General features: G+C 36.9%; 1 protein-coding gene and 1 long non-coding RNA gene across 10 annotated transcripts in view; one reads left to right on the forward strand and one right to left on the reverse strand.

The window, feature by feature from the left end:
- Window positions 1–22,028, reverse strand: part of LOC144301763 (uncharacterized) — a 305,839-nt gene that overhangs the window by 176,067 nt on the left and 107,744 nt on the right. The window lies entirely within an intron of this gene.
- LOC144301762 (uncharacterized) overlaps window positions 1–22,028 on the forward strand; it is a 161,350-nt gene that overhangs the window by 110,541 nt on the left and 28,781 nt on the right. For 4 of the 9 annotated variants that reach the window (XR_013368556.1, XR_013368559.1, XM_077878844.1 and 1 more), the window contains one exon: window positions 19,406–19,528. The exons of the other annotated variants lie outside the window; for them this stretch is intronic. Coding sequence is in view for 2 of the 4 variants with exons in the window: in XM_077878844.1 (XP_077734970.1) it covers window positions 19,406–19,528 (123 nt within the window). In the remaining 2 variants the exon portion in view is untranslated. The remainder of the gene's footprint in view (window positions 1–19,405; window positions 19,529–22,028) is intronic. 9 annotated transcript variants of the gene reach the window in all.

Here is a 22,028-nt window from a genome sequence, read left to right on the forward strand (position 1 = left end):
GAAAACAAAGAAATAATACCCGTCATATCAATTCACCCAAAGTATTTATTATGCATTACTCATTGTACATGCTAACTGAACATTGCCTTGTAATGGATAAGTGCAATGCCTGCATACATACTGGTAAAAGAAATACCTAGTATCCCACACATGGGCAATTGACTAACCGCCGGCCTGATAACCCAGTGCACCCTACCCTATCATGCTTTGTACCTGTCCTTTGAAAACTGTTGATCCCTTAATTTGAACTTTACCATAGGCACCGCTGCCTTCAAAGACCAAACAGACATATTTCTCTATTTTTGCTCTCAATGTTTATCATCTGCTAATCCTCTGGCTGTGTACCCAATGCTGAGGAAGGGATTATTACTCCATCTCACTCCAGACCACATCCTTATTGGGGCAGTAGAGACCACTGCTGTGGGATGGACATAAAACTGTAGTGTAACAGGTACTGCAGGTCCTAAGATGATCATACCCAGGTACTCATTTTCTAATGAGTAACATAGGAAGAAGTGTCTAATTCATTGACATGAGTGTTTTTAAAGCATATATTTAGAAATAAAAGAGGATGAATGAATTTTAAAGAATATCTGAGAGAGAAGACAGACATTGCAATGTGAAGACTAGGAAGATAAACTGCCAAAGCACCAGGGAAAAGACAAAATGATGTGTCTGAACAACTACATACATTCTTCTGATAAGGACAACATAGATAATTCCTATAATTTTTTCTACAAGCAACTACTAATAGTTTGGGAAAAGAAAATGAGTTAGGATATGAGTTACAGGACTAAAACTGCTATAAAGAATAATAGTAGCTAAAAAGACTAGAAGAGATTGTTGAGATAAAAGACTGCCAAATGACTTTCTTTCAGAATCTAACTTAGATTAAAAATCCAGAGTGCTCACGGTTCTGCAATTTTCCCAGCATCACTTGTCAATACTAGAATCAAAGACTAAAACAGAAAATAGGGAACCCTGGGTGGCGCAGCGGTTTAGCGCCTGCCTTTGGCCCAGGGTGTGATCCTGGAGACCCGGGGTCGAATCCCACGTCGGGCTCCCGGTGCATAGAGCCTGCTTCTCCCTCTGCCTATGTCTCTGCCTCTCTCTCTCTCTCTGTGACTATCACAAATAAATAAAAATAAAAATAAAAAAAAAAACAGAAAATAGACACAATGAAGTTTGAAAAAAGATTTGATAGAGGAAAAAGACAAGAGAGGAGTAAACATATGGGAAGGGAGGACAAAGAGGCTTCTTGTCTCAAATTATGTGACTTTAGATGCACCTTATAGACTCCAAAGCCCTATGAATTTGGGAGGTATTTTCTTTATTATCAATTTATTATTACTGAAATATTGCATGTATGTACCCCATACCACCTGGAAAACGGTTACAGGTTTTCCAGAACAAGAGAGAACATACACTTTCATTTCAATTCACAAAAAAACTTAAGTTTCTAGAATTGAGACCTAAAATTTGCCCTGGAGAAGCTTACTGTCAATTATGGGAGACAAAGATGTAATTAGTGCACATTAAAATACTATGCTAAGAACCACATTAAAAATAGGAGAGGCACTTAGTTAAATCTTCCTAGAGAAAATGATGCTGAGGAAATTTGGAAATATAAGTAAAATTGAGTCAGCCAGGACATTTCAGGCAGAAGGAACTGCAGAGGAAAAGGCAAAAGCCTAGAAAATGCATTTAACTAAATCACCAAATCCAAGAAAACAGTCTGCATTATAATATTTGTATCATCTGTAAAACTGAGAAGAACCGATAAGAAGAAATAGTTGGGATTATTGTTCAGAAAATCTTCCCTTCCCTGCGCCTTCCCACTACAATCACGTTGATTTCTTAATTGCCTATATGATTAACCTTAACTTAAGGTATGCTAGAAGTGACTCAAATAGAGACTTGAAATGTGAAGCTTGCCTGTTGGCCACTTGCTCTCTTGCACCTCTGCCAGTGCAATGAGAAGATCATGCCTTGACTTTCCCAATGCTCCAAGGAACATGAAAGACAGGTGGGGGAGCACCAACCATCCAGCTGAGAGATGTGAGGTGTGGAACCCAGCCAGGTCCTGCCTAGATCATTTCATTCCAAGCTAGCTGGTGGACATATGAGTGAATTTAAATGATTTTTATTTTATGATTTTTATTTTAAACCTCCCACTTTTAGAGTGTACGTTATATACCAATAGCTACCTATACACAGTTGAGCATGGCTGACGCTATGTTGAATCACTGTTTTAATTTCCTACTTTTGTTTCACATTCTCTACAAATTTGCGTTTACTTTTGTAATAAAGATAATTTTAAAAAATAAATCATATATGTAAAATATCATTTATGATGCAAGAATCTTTCAAAAGGTTATAATGTCTAGTATCTTTCCTCTTAAACAATTGTCACTCATTAACTGTATCTTTAAGTCACAGTACCATTATTCTCAATTGTATTTGTATATGAAACTCCTTTGATGGTCCTAAAGCATTTCTTCTCAACAAACTTCTCTGGTTACTCCTTCAGGAAAAGATGAAGCCCAGATAGGAAGTGGAAAATACAAGTTTCAGATATATGGAGAATTAATTTAACAAAATTAGACAATTCTAAGAAAGCACCTAGTACAGCGCCTGGTGCATAGTAAGAGATGATCAAGAAGGATTTGAGTCATGCTCATAGTCTCCCCTCATATTTTCATTAGCCAGTTTCAGGAAAGCTCTCCTGAGGATTTTCAAATTCATGCTCATTTGCATTTTGGTGGTGGCCCAGGTAAATCATGCTATCTCTTCAATGATGCAGTTAAGAGACAAAAGTCAGGAAGGTTCTGGCCCTTTGGATTTTCATGGAATTTTCAATGTCTGTTTTGACAACTGAGTTTCTGATTTTCTGTGATCTGTCATTTATGAGTGCTGAAGTGAATAAGTGACAGCCATTAAACAGCTGCACAATTTGGGGGACTTTTCACAGCCCAGTTGTTGGACTCTGCAGGGGATCAGTGAGGATTAGGCACAAAAAAGCAGACAGGCATTTTAATTAGAGTAATATTAACATTCACAAACTGTCATATTATGGAAATCATTAGCAGTGTGGAAGCTCTGCTACTGAAGCAAAGGCAGGAAAAGCAAAAACAATCAGACCTCAGAATTTCCAGGATATCCTCAGCAGCTAGCAGCTGACATAGTCAGGTGAGCACCTAGTGTAGCATTCAGGAGAAACAAGTACAGGACTTAAAGAGACATCTAGGGGAATCTCAAGCAGATCTGTGGATTCTCCAAAGCAACTTTTTCTTATTAAGAGTCATTTCTATAAAGAGGCTGTTGTGTTCTGGTCCCAGGCCATCAGCCAGCAATGTTTTTTGTTTGTTTGTTTTTGTTTTTTTTATATAATTTTTTTAAGATTTATTTATTTATTTATTCATGAGAGAGAGAGAGGCAGAGACACAGACACAGGCAGAGGGAGAAGCAGGCTCCATGCCGGGAGCCCGACGTGGGACTCAATCCCGGGACTCCAGGATCACGCCATGGGCCAAAGGCAGGCGCTAAACCGCTGAGCCACCCAGGGATCCCCAGCCAGCAATGTTTCTTACTAAGGAAAGGACATTACAGAGACACAGGAAGGTATAAATAAATCTATGGCACAGTCCTTGACTTCAGGGACTTTTGATGAAACTATACACATAACTACACTAAAACAATAACTGAAGTATACATGAAAGAATAACATGTAAGTGAATTTCTGATAGTTAACACAGCTCAAAATTCATTTCTGGGTTCTATAGCCACAAAGTTATCAAGAATATCAACTGAGAATACCTATGAATAACTTCTTATAAGAAATGAATTTTGAGATGAGTTTGACAAAGAGGAAGGATAGGATTGGTGTACAAAATAGAAAAATCACAAATAAGAAAATAACATTCAATATTTACTACATATCTGGGGTGCCTGCGTGGCTCAGTTGGCTAAGCGTCAAAACTCATGACTTCAGCTCAGGTCATGATCTCAGGGTCATGAGATGGAGCCCAGCAACTGGCCCCGCACTCAGTATGGCATGAATTTGAGTTTTTCTCCCTACCTCTCCCTCTTCCCCCACTTGCATGAGTATATGCACATGTGTGTGCGCTTTCTCTCTCTCTCTCATAAAAAAAATAAATATGTATATGTATTTTTTAAAAAAAAGAAATAAGTACTGTTTAAAAACAATATTAACTGGATGCCTTAAAAGTGCTAAGACAAAATCACAGAGAACAAAGAAGGAAAAAATGTAAAGGGGATAAAGTCAACATCACAACGTGTTTATATAGTGTCAAGGTTTTATAGTGGTCCTTTGGGCATGGATCTAGTAATCTCTGCCAAATGTAATCCTCCCACCACCACTCTTGAATCAAAGACTCATGTACAGTTTCACAGGGGAGGCCACTTGGAGGCAGAGTTGAAGGTCTCTAGAGTTATGAAGGAAGTGGGGTATGGTGAAATGGCTGGAGCTCTCTGACTAGTGAGACACCAGTTACACCCTGTCCTTTATTGTAGTTTACTGGTGAGATCATTGAGAAAGGCAAGCTCATAACTACTAATGAGGATATAAATGAACTGAGAATGATAAATAACTTTCCCTTAATCCCGCAAAAAAATCCCCACACTCACCACACCACCATAAAAATCAGCCTCATCCACATGCACCACAATCAAGAAAATGAAGCAGGTCTGCAGAGTAGATAAGTTAAATGAATATAAAGTTTGTTCTTGAACTCACCCAAAAAAAGTGCTAACAAGTTGTGAGTAGACAGAATTTGGGTATATCATTTCTGTATTTCCAGTTTCCTTTCATTAAAATATCAGTGATTTTCTTTTCATGTTATTTTTCAATTGGCCTCCTGGAGAGGAATCATTAGAGCAATCTCTCCAATAATGCTAAGATTCACTTAAATACACATCAAAGAATGAGCTTTGTAAGAGTTAAACATATCTTTATTTTTCTTGCCCTTATTTTATTATTAATTTTTTATCTTCTTTATGGTTGGGCTTCTCTAGTATTAGTTCATACTTATTGAAAGCAGATGCTTATATGTTTTTCAAATTCTTCAGTCAAATGACACATGAAGCAGCAAAGTTGATAAGCATGTTTATGGATGAGAAAATACAAGCAGGGCCAAAATAAGCTTGGAAAATCAAATTCATTTTTTAACTGCCTAATGACTTTTGAAAATTGATGAAATTTCTATATCCAAGAAAAAACACTAACCTCTCATATTTTACAGTAATACATATTCTTATGCAGTAAAAAAAAAAAGTTGCAGACAATTATTTCAGAAAACACATCTAGTGAAATTAGAGCAATTTAGGGGAGAAGAATCATTACTCAAAAAATTTTGCGACAGTGGATATTACTTAAAATATGACCACAAAGTAGCAGTCGTAAGAAGTACAGTAGGATAAGAGATAGAAAGGAACAGGGAAGAGTAGAATAAAGTCAAGAAGGAGTGAAGGAAGAGCACCTGGGTGGCCCAGTCAGTCAAATCTTTGACTCTTGGTTTCCGCTCAGGTCACGATCTCAGAGTTGTGGAATCCAGCCCTGCTTCTGGCTCCAGTGCTATGGAGTCTGCTTCTCTGCTTCTACTTCCTCTACTCCTCCCCCACCACCTCCCCAGCACCCCACTCATGCACATATGCTCGGTCTTGTAATCTCTCAAAAAAATAAATAAATAAATCTTAAAAGGAAGAAAAAAGGAGCAAAGGATGAAATAATGAGAAGGTAACAATAAAAGTGTCAAATTAAGGTTCTACTTTATAGGGCAGTTTTCCTGGCCAGACGCTCATCACCTCCACCCCCAGGACAGTCTTCCTGCAGGTACTTCTGTTGCCAGCTTTCCTGTGTGTCACTGCTACCTTAGACTTCATGCCTCCTGCTCTGACCATGCCACTTTCTTGCTCTACGGTTTACAGAGATCTTCGATTATTGCTTATTGGGCAGAATTCACACTCCTAAATGGGCAATCACCTGATCCCATATGTTCTACGAGGCCTTATTTTTCACTCTGTGCCATATACAATTCTCTGCTCTAGTCAAGTCAGCCTTTTCATATCCCCTTTTTCCTTTCCTTTTTCCTTTGCCCTCAATTTCTATACTCATTCCAAGTTCTACCTACACCTTTGATTCCACCATTTATTTCTCTTGTGAAGAATGACTCTGTTCTTCCCAAACTGAAAGCTTACACTGCTTTCAAGAAAATATGGAAAGTAACAGTCAAATTTTCTCTCTGCTTCTTTACTCAATTTCCAGAGATAAAATGATCACCCCAGGGTTCAATGTGTATACAAGCTCATACAAGAGGGTTCTGATGGGCCTGGGTCCATGTGTCTGTTTCTAACCCCCTTTACACTGGCTTCAAGGGAAGGGGGAGCAGTATGCGTGAGCAGGTGTATGTTGGGGAGTAGAGTATCCTGTCTCTACATGGAGAGGCTATCTAGTGGAGACTCTAAATGTGGTGATCTCATTTAGATCCAACTGTGGGCTAGTAGTGCACTTGCTCATAAGTCAAAATATTTTCTTTTTAAAGTTTCTGTGCTTTTGCACAGGGTATCAGCAGCCTAAGTGTTGCCTCTTTTTAGTCAGTAGAGAAGCTCTTATCAGTTTGCCATATCAGGGTAAATGATTAACAAATGAACTTAGCTCTTTGTATGAAATACCATATCCAGGATCATGGTGAATTTCCATAATCGAAGAAGACATACATATTGTTTCTAGAGATAATGAATTTTGGCTGGATATAAAACAGCCATCAACCTTAATCTTGAAAATTTCAGGTTTAGAGCCAACAGCCTTATTATATTGTGCCTGGTTTAATCTAGCCAGGCAATGAGACAGATATACACAACCTCTCACTTAACTTTTTCTTATTTTTCAGTGAAGGCCAAATGAATGCCTTCCAGTGAAAGCTGAGCATTACAAAATGATCAATATATATTATTATTTCCCAAAAAAATGTACTTATAAGTACCTTGCATATCTTTCCTTTACATAAACTTCCTTTATGATTCTTGTATAGGCTAGTGTACTTGTCTGCTTTAGTAATAAATAGATGTTTGCCTGGACTTAAATGTCAAAGCAAGCCTTTCCCACAAATACTTTGAAAAAACCCAATACCAATAAATTACTTTATGCTTTGCAACAATTTCACTTTCCTACCCCAAGCAAATTATCATCCCATAAGAATTACAGAAATTCTACTTAAACTTCTTGTTTTTACATTGCTCTAAATGTTTGAATCAATAATACATTATTTGTTCCCTCCCATCAAAGCTCATTTTCCTTCATAGCTATTAAATTTATATCAAAGCCACTTCAAAGTGAGCTTTTCATTTAATATTGATAAGCCACACCCTGTATTTAGAAGAAAGATTTTTTTTCTCTACAAGGGTGATGGGCTATTTTTACAGACTCAGAGGGTCCTCAGGAATCTGAGGATTCAAGATTTTCAAATGCAGCAAGCAAGGGTTGCCATCTGATATCTTTGGGTCCCATTCTTTGCCAATCTGGGTTGGAGCACTGCAATGGCAGACCTAACTATTTGAGGAATTTCACTTTCTCTGGAGATCTGCTATCCTTAGACCCTGAGCTTTTCTGCCTTCATGCTACAGGAGATAAAAATCTCTTCATGTGTTTCCAAGGAGGCCCCCTGGCTTTCTCATTTAGCCTTTATCAATGGTTAATTTCCCGTCTTTCATTCTCTCTTCCCAAAACATCAATCAATTGCCCCCAGGAAGCACTATTCAATACCATTGCCCTCGTAATCACTATTTCTCACACATATCTCAAATGCTTAATATAGTGCACCTACTATTGAATTTTCTATCCCCAGTACAGCAACTCATTTTACCTATGGTGAATGCTCTGTAATTGCCACCTTGTACCAGGGGCTTTTTGTACTCCATCTTATTGCTCACTAAGTAGTAGGTTATCCAGCTCCAAAATCCCATTTTAGTATTTGTTTTCTCAGATCATTGTCATATCAACTATAACAGGCTGTGCAGGAAATTGAGATGAAAATTAGCAAACTTCAAGTTTATTAAAGAATGCTCTTGGAATCAAAAACTGTGGGAGAAGGGAACAAAAGTGAATTTGGGTAGAGAGAGAATTTGGTCTGCATTGGGAGTCACAACAGGCCCCAATTCAAATTCACAGGGAGCTCTGAAGCTAACTTGGCTCTTTAGAATTGTCCTGAATTGAAGAAAAAGAGCAAGGCTTTTATATGCTTTCATTGACTTAGATTCCCAGCTCTCTTGCTCTCTCTCTCTCTCACACACACACACCCACATACACACACACACACACACACACACACACAAACACACCTTTCTCCAGAAAAGGAGTGTGATCTTAAATAAGGCAATTAAACTCAGTTAAAGAACAATTCCCAAAGAGAGTAGACAGCTGAGTCAACCCTCAATCTTTGGAATAATTGGCAATAAATCCATTAGTCCTGAAGTGGAGATCTGAGTGATAGAGATTAGTATCTATTATTGAAGGATTAAGTATTGATGGAGACACGTCAAAGGACAGTGGGACCAGGCTATAAGATATCCCATTGGGGGATCCCTGGGTGGTGCAGCGGTTTGGCGCCTGCCTTTGGCCCAGGGCGCGATCCTGGAGACCCGGGATCGAATCCCACGTCGGGCTCCCGGTGCATGGAGCCTGCTTCTCCCTCTGCCTGTGTCTCTGCCTCTCTCTCTCTCTCTCTGTGTGACTATCATAAATAAATAAAAATTTAAAAAAAAAAAGATATCCCATTGGCTGATTTAGGGCTAAGTATTTATCAAAAAGAATAACAATGATAATATGTTTTAAGGTATCTGAATGGAAAAGAATCCAAGAGTCCATAGCTATACTAAAAGGTAAGTGGGTAGAAGCTTTTCTTTGCAGAATAATGTCAGTTAATTAATGTAGAATGACAGAATTAAAAGATCATTTTCAAAAATCAGTGTATGATTTAGTTATCAACAGTTGCTAATATTGACTAAATATTTGAGGATCAGGAAATTCACACAATTTCAAAGTATCAACATGTAGTATGTACATTAATTATCAACGGAAAAAAACACACCTTTACAATGGGGAGATCTTAAAGATACTAAGTGATCAAACTTAATACCACCAATAAGAGGGAAAAAATGGACATCATTAGCCTTTTGATTTCATGCAGTGGGAAGCACAAAGAATAATCTATGTTATTCTTGACAAAATGTTTAACTTTATGTAAACCTAAGAAAGAAACTGGACAAATCCAGACTGTGAGAGAGTTTATGAGACCACTAGCTTGAATTCTTCAAAAATATCACAATCATGAAAAACGAAACTGTAAGGGGACTGTCCTCAATCAAAAGACTCTAAAAAAATATGACAAACAAATATTCTGCAACACTGTTAATCAAATTCTGAATTAAAAATTAAAAAGCTTTAAAGGATATTTGGGTTCATTTGGGTAAATACAAGTATGGTAAATATAAGTAAATATGAGTATATGGTATTATTTATTATTATTGCATCAATATTAAATTTCTTGAGTATGATAATGTAGTCATGATTATGTTGGAGTTACCTGCTAAAATAGTTAAAGGTCAAATGACATGTTGTGACATTACCAAGGTACTTTTAAAAGTTCTTTTTTACAAAATACATGGAGAAAGAGATGTGGCAAAATGATAACAATTGGTGAATCAAAGTAAGGGTTATAATGGACATTTGTAACATTCTACTTTCTATTCTTCTGTTGGTTTCATTTCTTCAAAATAATATTAGAAATAAATTCTAAAGTTTAACCCAAGTCCTGATTCAATTTTTACAAATCCGCTATTAATAAGGTCTATGTTCATAAAATTTAACTGTTTTGAATTCTAATTATAACCTACCTCACACCACCTTTTTCTTCTTAGTATTAAAAGCAAAATGATTTTTAAGAGACAATACATAAAATACCACACTTACTTTGACTAATCTTCATGACTCCATTCCAGGTCTCCCTTTTAGTAGTCATTTTCACCTTGACAAATTCCTACAACTCTCAAAATAAAATCTCAACACTAGTAATTTTCACTAAATTTTTCCTTTTCACATATTTTAAGTTTATAGAGATTACTTCCCCTGGCTGAGAAGAATGGAAGGCCTCTAACTACTCTGGCATAAAGGGAAAAAATCATTTAAAAAAAAAACTGTTTTAACTTCCCTGTTGTGAGCAATATTTTCTCCTTCCTCATTACTTCACTTAATTCTATCAGGATCACTTATCAAACCTGTTTTGAAGAGAATAAAAAAGTAAAATTAAAGTTCTGTATTAGCCATCTTCAGAAGGATTAGGGGCACACAGAAGTTGATAATACACACATGTCTCAAAGTGTATCTAGTAGGAAGGACCTAAGGAAACACTTCAATGCCTGGTTTAAAAAGAAGTGGTAACTCTCTGTGCTCTCACTTTCTCAAGAGCTCTGGTACAGTCATTTAAGGAATGTATCTCTCATTTTCGGCATTTATAGGCTTCACTAGAATTCTTACTGACAAAATACATCAAGATAATATATATACATATTGATAAGGCTTCCATTGCCTAAATATGTATACAATCTTCAAAATACCCTCTCTCAATTCCAAATTTTCAATTATTTCAAAAGTGAAGATCTCTATTATCTAGTGCATTTTCTGACACAATAAAACTTCAGTAGAACTCAAGTAATTTTAACAAGTATGTATATCCTCCAATATTTTCCTTTCTTTGCTATTTAAGGCTGTCTCTCATCTCACAAATGCCCTCATAACTATATAGGCTCATATATTAAAATGTGTGCACATATATACCTATAAACCCTTATAATGTACTTATATAAATGCATTCTAACACGATGCATAAAACAGGTGAGTTATTTTTAATTTTATCATGGGAAATATGTAAAGGTAATGTGAAGGAAGATAAAACAGAATCCCAACTCACAGTTTTTTATTGAAAAAATACTCTAGATGTTTTGTGAGAAGGGAAAAATCTCTATAGAATTGAATTGCAACAGAACTTTTATGTAAAGCAGTTTTATTTGAAATATATTGTCCCAGACAGCAGCGAAAAGAACAGTTTTAATCCAAAATGCTTCCAGGCTCAGTCCCTTCTGGCCAATTAATTTGATTTCAGTAATGCTCTGTTTGCCTCTGCCTAGCACAAGCTATTAAATACAGTGCTGTGCCTTTTAGAAAACTTTTACTTTACATGAGAGCCAAAAGGTAAATCTGTACAAAATTGGACTAGGAGTTGAGATATGATTTTGAAATGGGAAAATACATTAGCTCAAATTCTGACAAATGGGAATCTTTTTTGAAAAAAATAGGTGACAAAAAGTGTCAGTCAGTGTCTGTCAACCATCTGTCACATTTAGACAAAGACTGAGGAAAGACAATCCTTGTCCTCGGGGCAATCTCACGGATAAAATTAAGCAAGTCCTATAATACTATAAGAAATAAGATGACTGTATCAGTTATCTATCATGATACTTAGTAATCTAAACAAAAACCAGTTAGCCCATATCTCTTTCTCTCTCTAGGAAACAACAGAAATTTACTTCTCACAGTTCTGGAGGCTCTAAGTCCAGGATCAGGGTGCCAGCATGGTTGGGTTGTGGTGAGAGACCCTTTCCAGGTTACAAACTACCAGCTTCTGTTGTGTCCTTGCATGGTGGAAAGGGTTAGGGAGCTCCGTGGGGTCTCTTTCCCAAGAGCACTATTCTCACTCATGAGGGCTCCACCCTCATAACCTCAGCACTCTCAAGGACTCCACCTCCTAATACCATCACATTGTGCATGAGGATATTAACAAATGAATGGCGGGGGCTGGGACGCGGGGAGCACAAACATCTTTTGTTGCTGAGAGGTATTCCATTGTACAGATCATTTCCATATAAAATTAGGATCAACTTGTCAATTTCTACCAAAAAAAAAAAACAAGTCTACTAGGATTTTGATAGGGACCATGTTTATTTTATAGATCAATTTGAGTTAATCTACATTTCTACAGGCCCTTGCTGATCTGCACCAGATTTCAATCATTTCAAGCCCAATACTGGGCTTGACCATGTATCTGTGGTATTTGCAAGGTCAGCTATGGCTATCTAGTTCCAGATGGTCTTATCCACATGCTTTGCCATTTAACAAAAAACAATAATAATTCCTACTGAAACGAGGGTGGTTGGGGAGGATCTGATAGACATTTTAGAAATAAAAAGAAAAAGCATTATTGATTTAAAGCTTACACTATTATAGACTCTAGGACAATTATTTTTAAATGAGATATTTTGACACATTTCATCTCACTGTTGCTCAACAGCTTTCTTTTTTTTTTTTTTTAACTTTGCAAGATATATAAGGTCAGATGATATACCTTTAACCCTTGCAGTACCTCATGATTTTCTCTATCTCTTAAAATAGGACAGTTTTAAAACCTCCAAGTATGATTTTCTTTCTTTTTCTTCTTCACTTTCCATATCAGATTAGTTGCCAATTTCTTCTGTCTCCAGAATCCTTAGCCCATTGCTATTCCCAACTGCCTTCACTGAATCTCAGATCCGACCTGCCTCTTGCATGGGCTGCTTTAATATGCCGATCCGTAATCTCTTCACACTCAGATTTGCTCCTCACAATCCCACTACTGCCTCCAAATTAATCTCCTATCTCGCAGCTCTGATCAGATCATTTCCTTCTGCACAGAGGTTTCTATAGCTCCCCATTCTCAACTGAATCCTCAGCCTGGCATTAAAACTTTCCACACTCGGCCCCATTTATATTTCTAAAATATTGTCTCTCACTGTTCTATAGCACCAACACTGTACATCAATCAAACAAAGACTCAACATTCTTTCAGACTCCAAGACACACTTGGTCCTTTCTAGCAACTTGGAATATCTTCCCTGATCTCAAAAATCCTGAATATTCTTCTACAACCAGTTCATAAAAGCACTTCTATATGAAAAGCCTCCCCCAATCATCTTAGCTGGAAATTCTCACTCTGAATTATATCATTTATTCCACCAACATTATATTAATTTATGTTATAGCTATTTAAATACATATTCTAAGGGCACCTGGTGGCTCAGTGGTTGAGTGTCTGCCTTTGGCTCAGGTTGTGATCTCCGCAGGGAGCCTGCTTCTCCCTCTGCCTATATCTCTGCTTCTCTCTCTGTGTCTCTCATGAATAAAGAAATAAAATCTAAAAAAATTAATAAATACATTTTTATCTTCTTTAAGAAGCAGTATTTCCCTGAACAAAGGTACAACCTTATCTTATAATGTTTTAATACTGCACATGCACACGAGTCTGCCAGTTAAAAAGCCACCAGTCTAGAATGAGAGATAAGTGTGTAAATGAATATCAAAAGAACAAAATAACTATAGTAATAGAAATATGTTCAAACAATCACACAGAGAGTAGCCAATTTCAGTTGGGTAGAACAGAAAGAGTTTCACAGAGGAGAGATCAATGGGGCTAGGTCTTGAGGTATAATACTTTTCAAGTAATCCAGGGCAAAACTATTCTAAGTAGGAGAACTAGAGTATTCAAAGGTATGGAGGCACGGAATGGCTCCTTGTGTTTAGAGACTAAAATTGTTTTTGTTCTCTACTACATAGCAGTCATTTGTGGGAGTAGTGAAAGATCAGGTACACAATTTAATTTTATTGGACATCATAAATCAAAATTTATTTTCTTAAATTGGAGCTATCCTTCACTGCTACACGACGCTGAAAACAGCAATAATAAAAACAATGAACAACTACTCTTCTATTTCTTAGAATACCAAAAATACATTCTGAAATTATATCCTTTTAAAAGATGATCCTTGATGCTGAATTTAGATTTTAGAATAAATCCCACCACAATATCTCAAATTTTCCTGTGTGTGTTCACAGTATTTGGGAACCATTATTATAAGTGATGAAAATGTGGGTAGTTATTAAAGAATTTTAAGCAAGGAAGTAGCAAATTTATTCTACATCTTAGCTAAAAATCTTCAAAGTCCAAACTATCTTGGTAAGGAGACGAATGTTGAAAAGGTCTAAATGACAAATAACGGCCTGTAATATGGTATTAAGTAGTAACAGCAGGGAAGAAGCATCTATAACATGGATGTTAAATTGGCAAGATTTCGGGGCTTCTCATGGAAAGTGAGAAAAATGGATATTTCTGGGTTTGGGGCATAAAAATCAAGAAAAAGAGACAGGTGTGTGATATAGATACAATGAGTTCAGTTTCAGACACCTATGGTTATCTATTGTTTCAATACAAATTAGCTCAAACACAGTGACTTGAGATAGTACATTTTTATTATCTAATGGTTTCTGGGGGTCAAGAATTCAGGGGTACTTTGCAGAGTGATTCTGGCTCAGAGCCTCTCATGAGACTGCAATCAAGATGATGGCCAAGGCTATAGGCATCTGAAGAACCGACTGAGACTGAAGGATCACTTTCAAATTCACTCGTGAGCAGGAGGCCTTAACTCCTCATCTCACGGTCTTCTCCATGGGGTTGGGTGTCCTGACAGTATGGTGGCTAGTTTTCCCCAAAGCAAGCAAGAAGGAAGTGACTACACCTGTTATGCCCTAATCTTGCAAGTCATCTCTATCCTTTCTGCCACATTCTATTCATTAGAAGTGAATTACTAAGTTCAGCCCAACTCAAGGGCCAGGGAATTAAGCTCCAACTCCAGAAAGGAGGAATACCAAAGGAAGTATGGATACATTTTAAAACCATCACAGACATGTTGAGTTTTACTTTCTTGAGGGACACAGATGGAGATACCCAGTATCTAGTCTAACTTTCAGACTCCTGATCTAGAAATGCACATTTGAGAACTATCAGTTATGTAAAACTGGAGGCTGTGATGGAAATAGTGGACAAGAATGAAATCATTTCATGTGAAGGCAGAGAAGAAAATGGGGTAAATGTAGATATACGGAGGATATCTACTTTAAAGACAAAAACAGTGGAAGAGCCAGCCAGTGGAGCTGAGAAGGAAAAAGCATAACTTTTTTCACTTCCTGTCATAAAATCCAAGAAAAAAAGTTTATTTATTCAGAAAATATTGTATGCCTTGACACTGGGCAACAATAAAGAATGCCAAGAAAAGAAAATATCAAATAAAGTAAGGATTTAGGGTTATAGCTGATCTTTTTTCAAGTAAGAGTCTTTTATTTTAAGATTTTATTTATTCATGAGAGACAGAGAAAGAGGCAGAGACATAGGCAGAGAGAGAAACCGGTTCCCTGCAGGGAGCCTGATGCTGGACTCGATCCCAGGACCCCAGGATCATGACCTGAGCCAAAGGCAGACACTCAACCACCGAGCCGCCCAGGTGCCCCCAAGTAAGAGTCTTTACTGAATACATCTCATGAAGAAGTAGCAAAGGAGAAGTCACGTTGTACAACACATGCAGGGACTTCCTAAAATTCCTCTTATGGGGCACCTGGGTGGTTCAGTCAGTTAAGCTTCTGCCTTCAGCTCAGGTCATGATCCCTGCGTCCTGGGATCAAGCCCTACTTCAGGCTGCCTGCCCAGTGGTGAGTCTGCTTCTCTCTCTGCCTCTCTCTACCCCAGCCCCAGCTTGTACATTCTCTCTCTCTCTCTCCCCCCCCCCCGATAAATAAATAGAATCTTTAAAAAATAAACAAATAAATAAATAAAATTTCTCTTCTTTCATTCTCTCCCTAAAGTCCCACGTCTCATGGCAACTGCTTATTATCACTCCTTTCTTCTCTCTCTCCTTCAAAATAAAAATCGAAAAGCTCCTCTAAACTCCCTTCATATTTTGTACTTGCTGGATCTCCATGCAGTTTCTCCTTTTTTTTCCAGCTTTACTGACGTACAATTGTTACCCAAAAACTGCACATAATTAATGTACACAATTTGGTAAATTTGGACATATGTATACATTCATGTTACTATCATCCACCAACAAAGTAATAAAAGTATCCATCACCTCCAAAAGTTTCCTTGAGTCCTTCTGTTGCTTTTTTGTTGTTGTTTATGGTAAGAACACAATGTCAGATCTACATTCATCACAAATGTTCAAGTGCATAAGACCTGTTACTAACTGTAAGGAACTATGGTGTACCCAGACCTCTGGAATTAATTCATTTTGTATTACTGTTAATATGGAGCTTATTGGTAACCTTTTTGCAGTTTCAAAGGTCTAGTGGCAGTAGGAGACAGGCTATAGATTCATGCACAGAGAGTGGAAAATGAGGAAGTGATGTAGCTGTCCTTGCAAGAAGTTTAGCTGAGAACTAAAGGATAGAGATAAATATATGCTATATACAAAGGTTTTGTTTTCCTTTTGTCTTTTCTTAACTTTCTATTATAAAGCTCTCAGTTATGCAACAGGGACTAGTATAATGAACCTCATGTACCCACCAACCAGCTTCTTGCCTCTCTTACAACTGTATTTCCTATAAATTATAGGCACATAAAGAGGCTTAGGTACACATTTGTTTTTGAGCCTGATTATATGAGGTGAAGTCCAGTAGAAATTGAGGCTAAAAACTCAGAAAAGAAAATAATGAATATCAGGTTATTTTTCATATACTTTTCTGACTGATGTCATTTTCACATTCTGTAGGTGATGAGATGAGAAAGAAGAATAAGCATGGGTTTTGAGTCAGAAAACCTTATTAAGATCCTGGCTACAATACTTATCAGCCCTATAACTTCAGCAGCATTTTGCTTGATATCACCAATCTGAGCTTCCTTATCTATAAAACGTTGGTGACAGTGAAAGAAGATAGTGGGTGATAATATTTATATCAAATAAGTAGTTCTCTTGAGAAGTAAATGAAATACTATAAACAAATATTTGAAAAAATCTAAAGAACTGTACTGAGTCTACTTACTATTCATAGTGTACCAAGAGAAACAAGTTCAGGATAAGCATACTATCTAATATTACTCAGCCAGTAGTAAGTGAAAGGCTCTGAATGCTGCTCATCCTGTCCCTAATTCAGGGCTCTTTCTACTTTGCCATGTTGCCTGTCTGGCCTAGAGTTGATACTTAACAAATAATTGTTAAGTTAAAACAAAGGTTAAAGCATGCCTGAAGGAGTAATGGCCAAGATCCATAGGGCAGGATTGTTTAACGATCTGGAAACTTCACAATCAACACTCACTCTTAGGATGTTTTAAGTATCTCTGTTTTAATATGTCTGGTGGTTAAGGCAACTGTAGCTACTGTAATAAATAAATGCAAAAGGTTAATGGCTTAACACAGTCAAATTTTAATGCAAGTGTTTCTTGTTGATAAGAGCTATCTTCCATGTGGTAATTTAGAGACTCAGGCTTCTTCTATCTTGTGGCTCCAATTCCCTATAGCTTCACATTCTCTTGGCAAAATCTAGTTATTAGCTCTATGAGAAGGGAAGTGGGTGAAGTGTAATGTAAACCTTAGCTTGGCAGTTACTTTGCATCAAAAACTCAATACATAATTTGAAAGGAAAGGAAAGGAAAAAGGATCAGACCAAAATTACATGTTAAGAATTAACAGCTCCTGTTTTCCAGAAACCTTGTCACCAGAGCTTTGACCCATGATGGGGATGGCCAAGTAAACCATATCTTCACCCCTCACTCCCTATGGTCTGGCCACCCTGAATGTCATTCAGTTTCACCTACACACCAGTGCTGCCTCCCGTCACAGGCCCATTCCATATTCTAATTTTAATTTTTTTTCTTTTGAGCAAATTTTAGACTTCCATAAATGCTTCAAAAACAGTTCAGTTTCCGTATATTTCCCACTTAGCTCCCCCTAATGTTAACATTCATAGACATAGCTCAAAGTGCAGAAGAAGGCATTAAGTTTCAGGAGGGCAGGGAATAGATCTGCCTTATTCATTGCTGTATCCCTAAGGCTTAGCACAGTGCCTCACCAATAGGAGACACTAAGCAAATTGCTGTCAATGAATGTGTGGTGAATTCACCCCAGCTCCTTCTCATTACTTCTTCTGTATTTGTTTATATTTGAAGAGGATTCTGGGCTACTTACACAGAACAAGTTCTAGTTCTAGTTATCTTTTTAATTTCTGAAAGTGATAATAAATTGTGCAACTCAAGTTGCAGAAACTATGCAATTTGAGTGCCAATATTGTGTTCCTCAAATGCAAACTATTTTGCCTTTTGACTATTTGTATACTGCCCTTGAAGCAGCAACTTAGCATGCTATTTGGGAAAGCTTCTTTACCCCCTGATTTACATACTATCACCACTTTTGGGCAGCATGCTACTTTTTATTTCTGTCTCAGATCCATTTCACCATGCTACACTTCTTAATGTTCATTTTTATCACCTTGATTGTTAAGTCTAAAATTTTTGTAAAAGCTGGTCTTATTCAACTACTTTCATTATCTTTGGGTTTCCTGGGCTAGCGAGTTTTAGAAGCAATAAATTGGAAAGGAATGGAGAGTACAAGAAGGTACACTACAGCAATAAAAAGTAACATCTAATGATGATGACCAACGGTAAGGGAAGAGACCAAAAAAAAAAAAAAAAAAAAAAAGACAAAAAGCAGACTTAAGGCAATGAGCTTGGGCAGCCCTGGTGGCGCAGCGGTTTGGCGCCTGCCTTTGGCACAGGGCGCAATCCTGGAGACCCTGGATCGAGTCCCGCGTCAGGCTCTCTGCATGGAGCCTGCTTCTCCCTCTGCCTGTGTCTCTGCCTCTCTCTCTCTCTCTGTGTCTCTATGAATAAATAAAATCTAAAAAAGAAAACCAAAAAAACATTAAAAAAAAAAAAAGCAGACTTAAGGCAATGAGCTTGCCATTTATCTAAGTAAGACCAAGAAACCTTCCAGAAGTCTCAGAGCATCTTACATTAGAACATGAAAATGAATTAGGTTCACAGCAATAAGTCATCAAGAAGAAATTAAATAATGCTCAATTTACTTCAACAGAGAATTTTGGGAGTGCTATTCATTTCAAAAGCATTTTGGTTTAAAACAATTTAATTTAAATGAGATGCACTTAAAAATTTAAAGATAGCTTCAAATTATCTTAAAAAATAATGTTTTTAACCATGATGGATTAAGGATTTTATGTGCTTTTAACCATCTCTTAAAGCAACATTATAAATTTAACCTACTTTGTTTTGTAAGATTATCTGTTATTTCAAACATTCTCCAGAAAACATTTTTAAACTTCATGTCAGGTATTTACAATAGAAAATTCAACTTTTAAAATTAAAATACCAAAGGAATGCATTGAGAAAATACATTTCATTACCACCTGGCATCAAAATTGCCCTCAAGGGAAACCCTAAAAATTACCCAATGAAGCTATTAGGTACTAGTACATTCAGAGGCTAGAATTTAATTCTTATTTATCCATCTTTATAATTTTTAGTGATCTCCATGACAGTGAATGAGTATTTCTCATCCCAAACCTCAATAGCACTGCAAGGACCATTTCATCATTATATTTCTAAAATACGTTGTGCAAGAGGAATTTGGATCTCAAATTTCATAGGTGAGATATTAGGAGGCATTAACAATTAAGCAGCCTGTCCAAGAGCACAGAATAATTTATTTGTAAAGAATGGTACTCTAACTCATAATCTTTACATCTGCCATTCCAAGACAAATGGGTTCCCCCCACCCTTAATTTGATTTCCATAGCAGATCTATAAGAGAGAGATTGGCTATAGAATTGGAGAAGTCATTCTCTTCAAATTCAACATCATAATCTATCACCCTAAGTAGATGCCTCTTTATGTGGTACACACTTTATGGCTACCACAGATCCCATCTGAACCATACCTTCATAGATTTAAAGAGTAAAATCTCAAACAAAGACTTCCTGAATTCAAGGGAATTTTTTGTTCCTCTTGAATGCTGTGAGACATAACTGATATTACTGACACTGGATAGTATTTCTTAGGGTATATTTCTTATATTTATGATGTTTCTTACATGGTAAATTCATTCCCACTAACCATGAAACTGATTTCCTCCCAGGTTGACCTCCTTCAAATTACTTTTTCTGCCTCCCCTCAGAGCCTGTGAATCCAATTAAATGAAAGAAATTTCCATCTGTTCAGTTTCTGTACTTTACTAGACTGTGGGCCTTTGTGTCCCTTTCCTGGTCTTGAGAGAGTAAATACTTTCCATGCAGAAACAGTTTCAGATCACTTGATGGTTACGAGGGACACAAACAAAACACACAGAAGACACAGCCTCTGTTCTTACTCCTACACGAAATGAAGTGTTAAAATAGTCTACACTTTCTTTTCTCTACTTTTGGTAGCTAAATAGCTAAAACTGTCAGTTTTACCTTGAATTTACTCCTTTTTTCCCTCTCCTACTCACAGAAAAGCCCCAGGGATTTTGGAAGAAGTATGATTTAAGTAGCTGGAAGAAATGAGAGACCAAAAGACATAGACCAGAGGAATCAGGAGCTAATGCATATATATTATTATAAATATTTAGCAAGTAAAAATGATGAACACATACCCAATAAGGTAGGAAAGGAGCCAATGATCAGTTAGGTACAAAGCTTACCTTGCTACCCAATAAGATAATGTCACCTGTGGACCAGAAAAAATTTTAATGTCTAGCAATTTCTTAAACACTTGAAATGAATTGAGACATGTAGAGTGCCTATCTCAATTGTTGTAACAAAAAAAAAAAAATGCTTTCCTTAAATTTTAAAACTATTCCTGCTTCAGCATTAGTAAGACTTAATGACAAATTGAACTCCACAACAAATTTAGGAACCATCCTGTCTCATCATACTATGTTCCAAAATGGTATAAGCTCCAGAACTTATATATAGGAAGGATTAGAGTGGGAAAGATAATTACAGGGTAGAAAAACAGAGAACCTCTTTTGAAGATGATTTTGTATAACTGTATTACATCAATGTATTTACATAAAAATCACAGGCAGTTAACATGGCTTTGCAGAGAAGAACAACACTCTCTTCACCGAAGTCATCACTGACACTAGTTCTGCTTCATAATTTTTTTTATTTATTTATTTATTTATTTATTTATTTATTTATTTATTTATTGCAAAACGAAATGCAAGGAAGAGGTAGGAGAAATTTATATTCCAGGCTATATACTTTTAATCCTACTTCTCTACAGGTCAGAACCCAACAAGTGGAGTTCTAAAACTTTTGCTTAGACAAGGGTTTATATCTTGAACAAAACCAATTTCCCCCAATCTACTTCATACGTGCATGTGTGTATGCATGCATATTTTTGCTCCACATCTCCTCGCCTCTTGACACCTTGATTGTTCTAACTTTGTCACCTCAAATATGATGCTTGATATCTGTTTTCAGGTTCTAAGCTCTGGCTTTCCTGGACTCACCCCTTAATGATTTAACAAGACCTTACATAACTTTTATTAATCAGTCACTATTCTAAGCATATCACACACACACTATCTCATTTAATCATTATAACAATCCATAAAAGTTAGATGAAATTACTGTTCCCATTCTTGAAATGTTTGACTCCATCTATGAAATACTGCCAACCAGTAAAATTTGCCCAAGCCTTGTCATCCAGGGTAATGATGAAGTGGCAGTCACATATGTATAGAGTATTCAGAGGAGTGATCTTAATTAGTCGATCTCCACCCTTCCAGAAGTGAAAGTAATGCATCCTGGCCTAGGGATGAAATAGGTGATGGGGATTAAGGAGTATACTTGCTGTGATGAGCACTGGGTGATGTATGAAGTACTGAATCACCAAAACTATTCAATTTGAAATTATTATACTGTATGTTAACTAGCTGGAATTTAAATTAAAAAGGGGGTGGATGCCTGGGTGGCTCAATGGTTGGGCATCTGCCTTTGGCCCAGGGCATGATCCTGGAGTCCCAGCATCGAGTCCCACATCAGGCTCCCTGCATTGAGCCTGCTTCTCTCTCTGCCTATGTCTCTGCCTTTCTCTCTGTGTGTATCTCTCATGGGTAAATAAATAAAATCTTTAAAAAGGAAGGAAGGAAGGAAGGAAGGA

The sequence above is a fragment of the Canis aureus genome, chromosome 30 (genome assembly GCF_053574225.1).
Source record: "Canis aureus isolate CA01 chromosome 30, VMU_Caureus_v.1.0, whole genome shotgun sequence".
Classification (NCBI taxonomy): domain Eukaryota; kingdom Metazoa; phylum Chordata; class Mammalia; order Carnivora; family Canidae; genus Canis; species Canis aureus.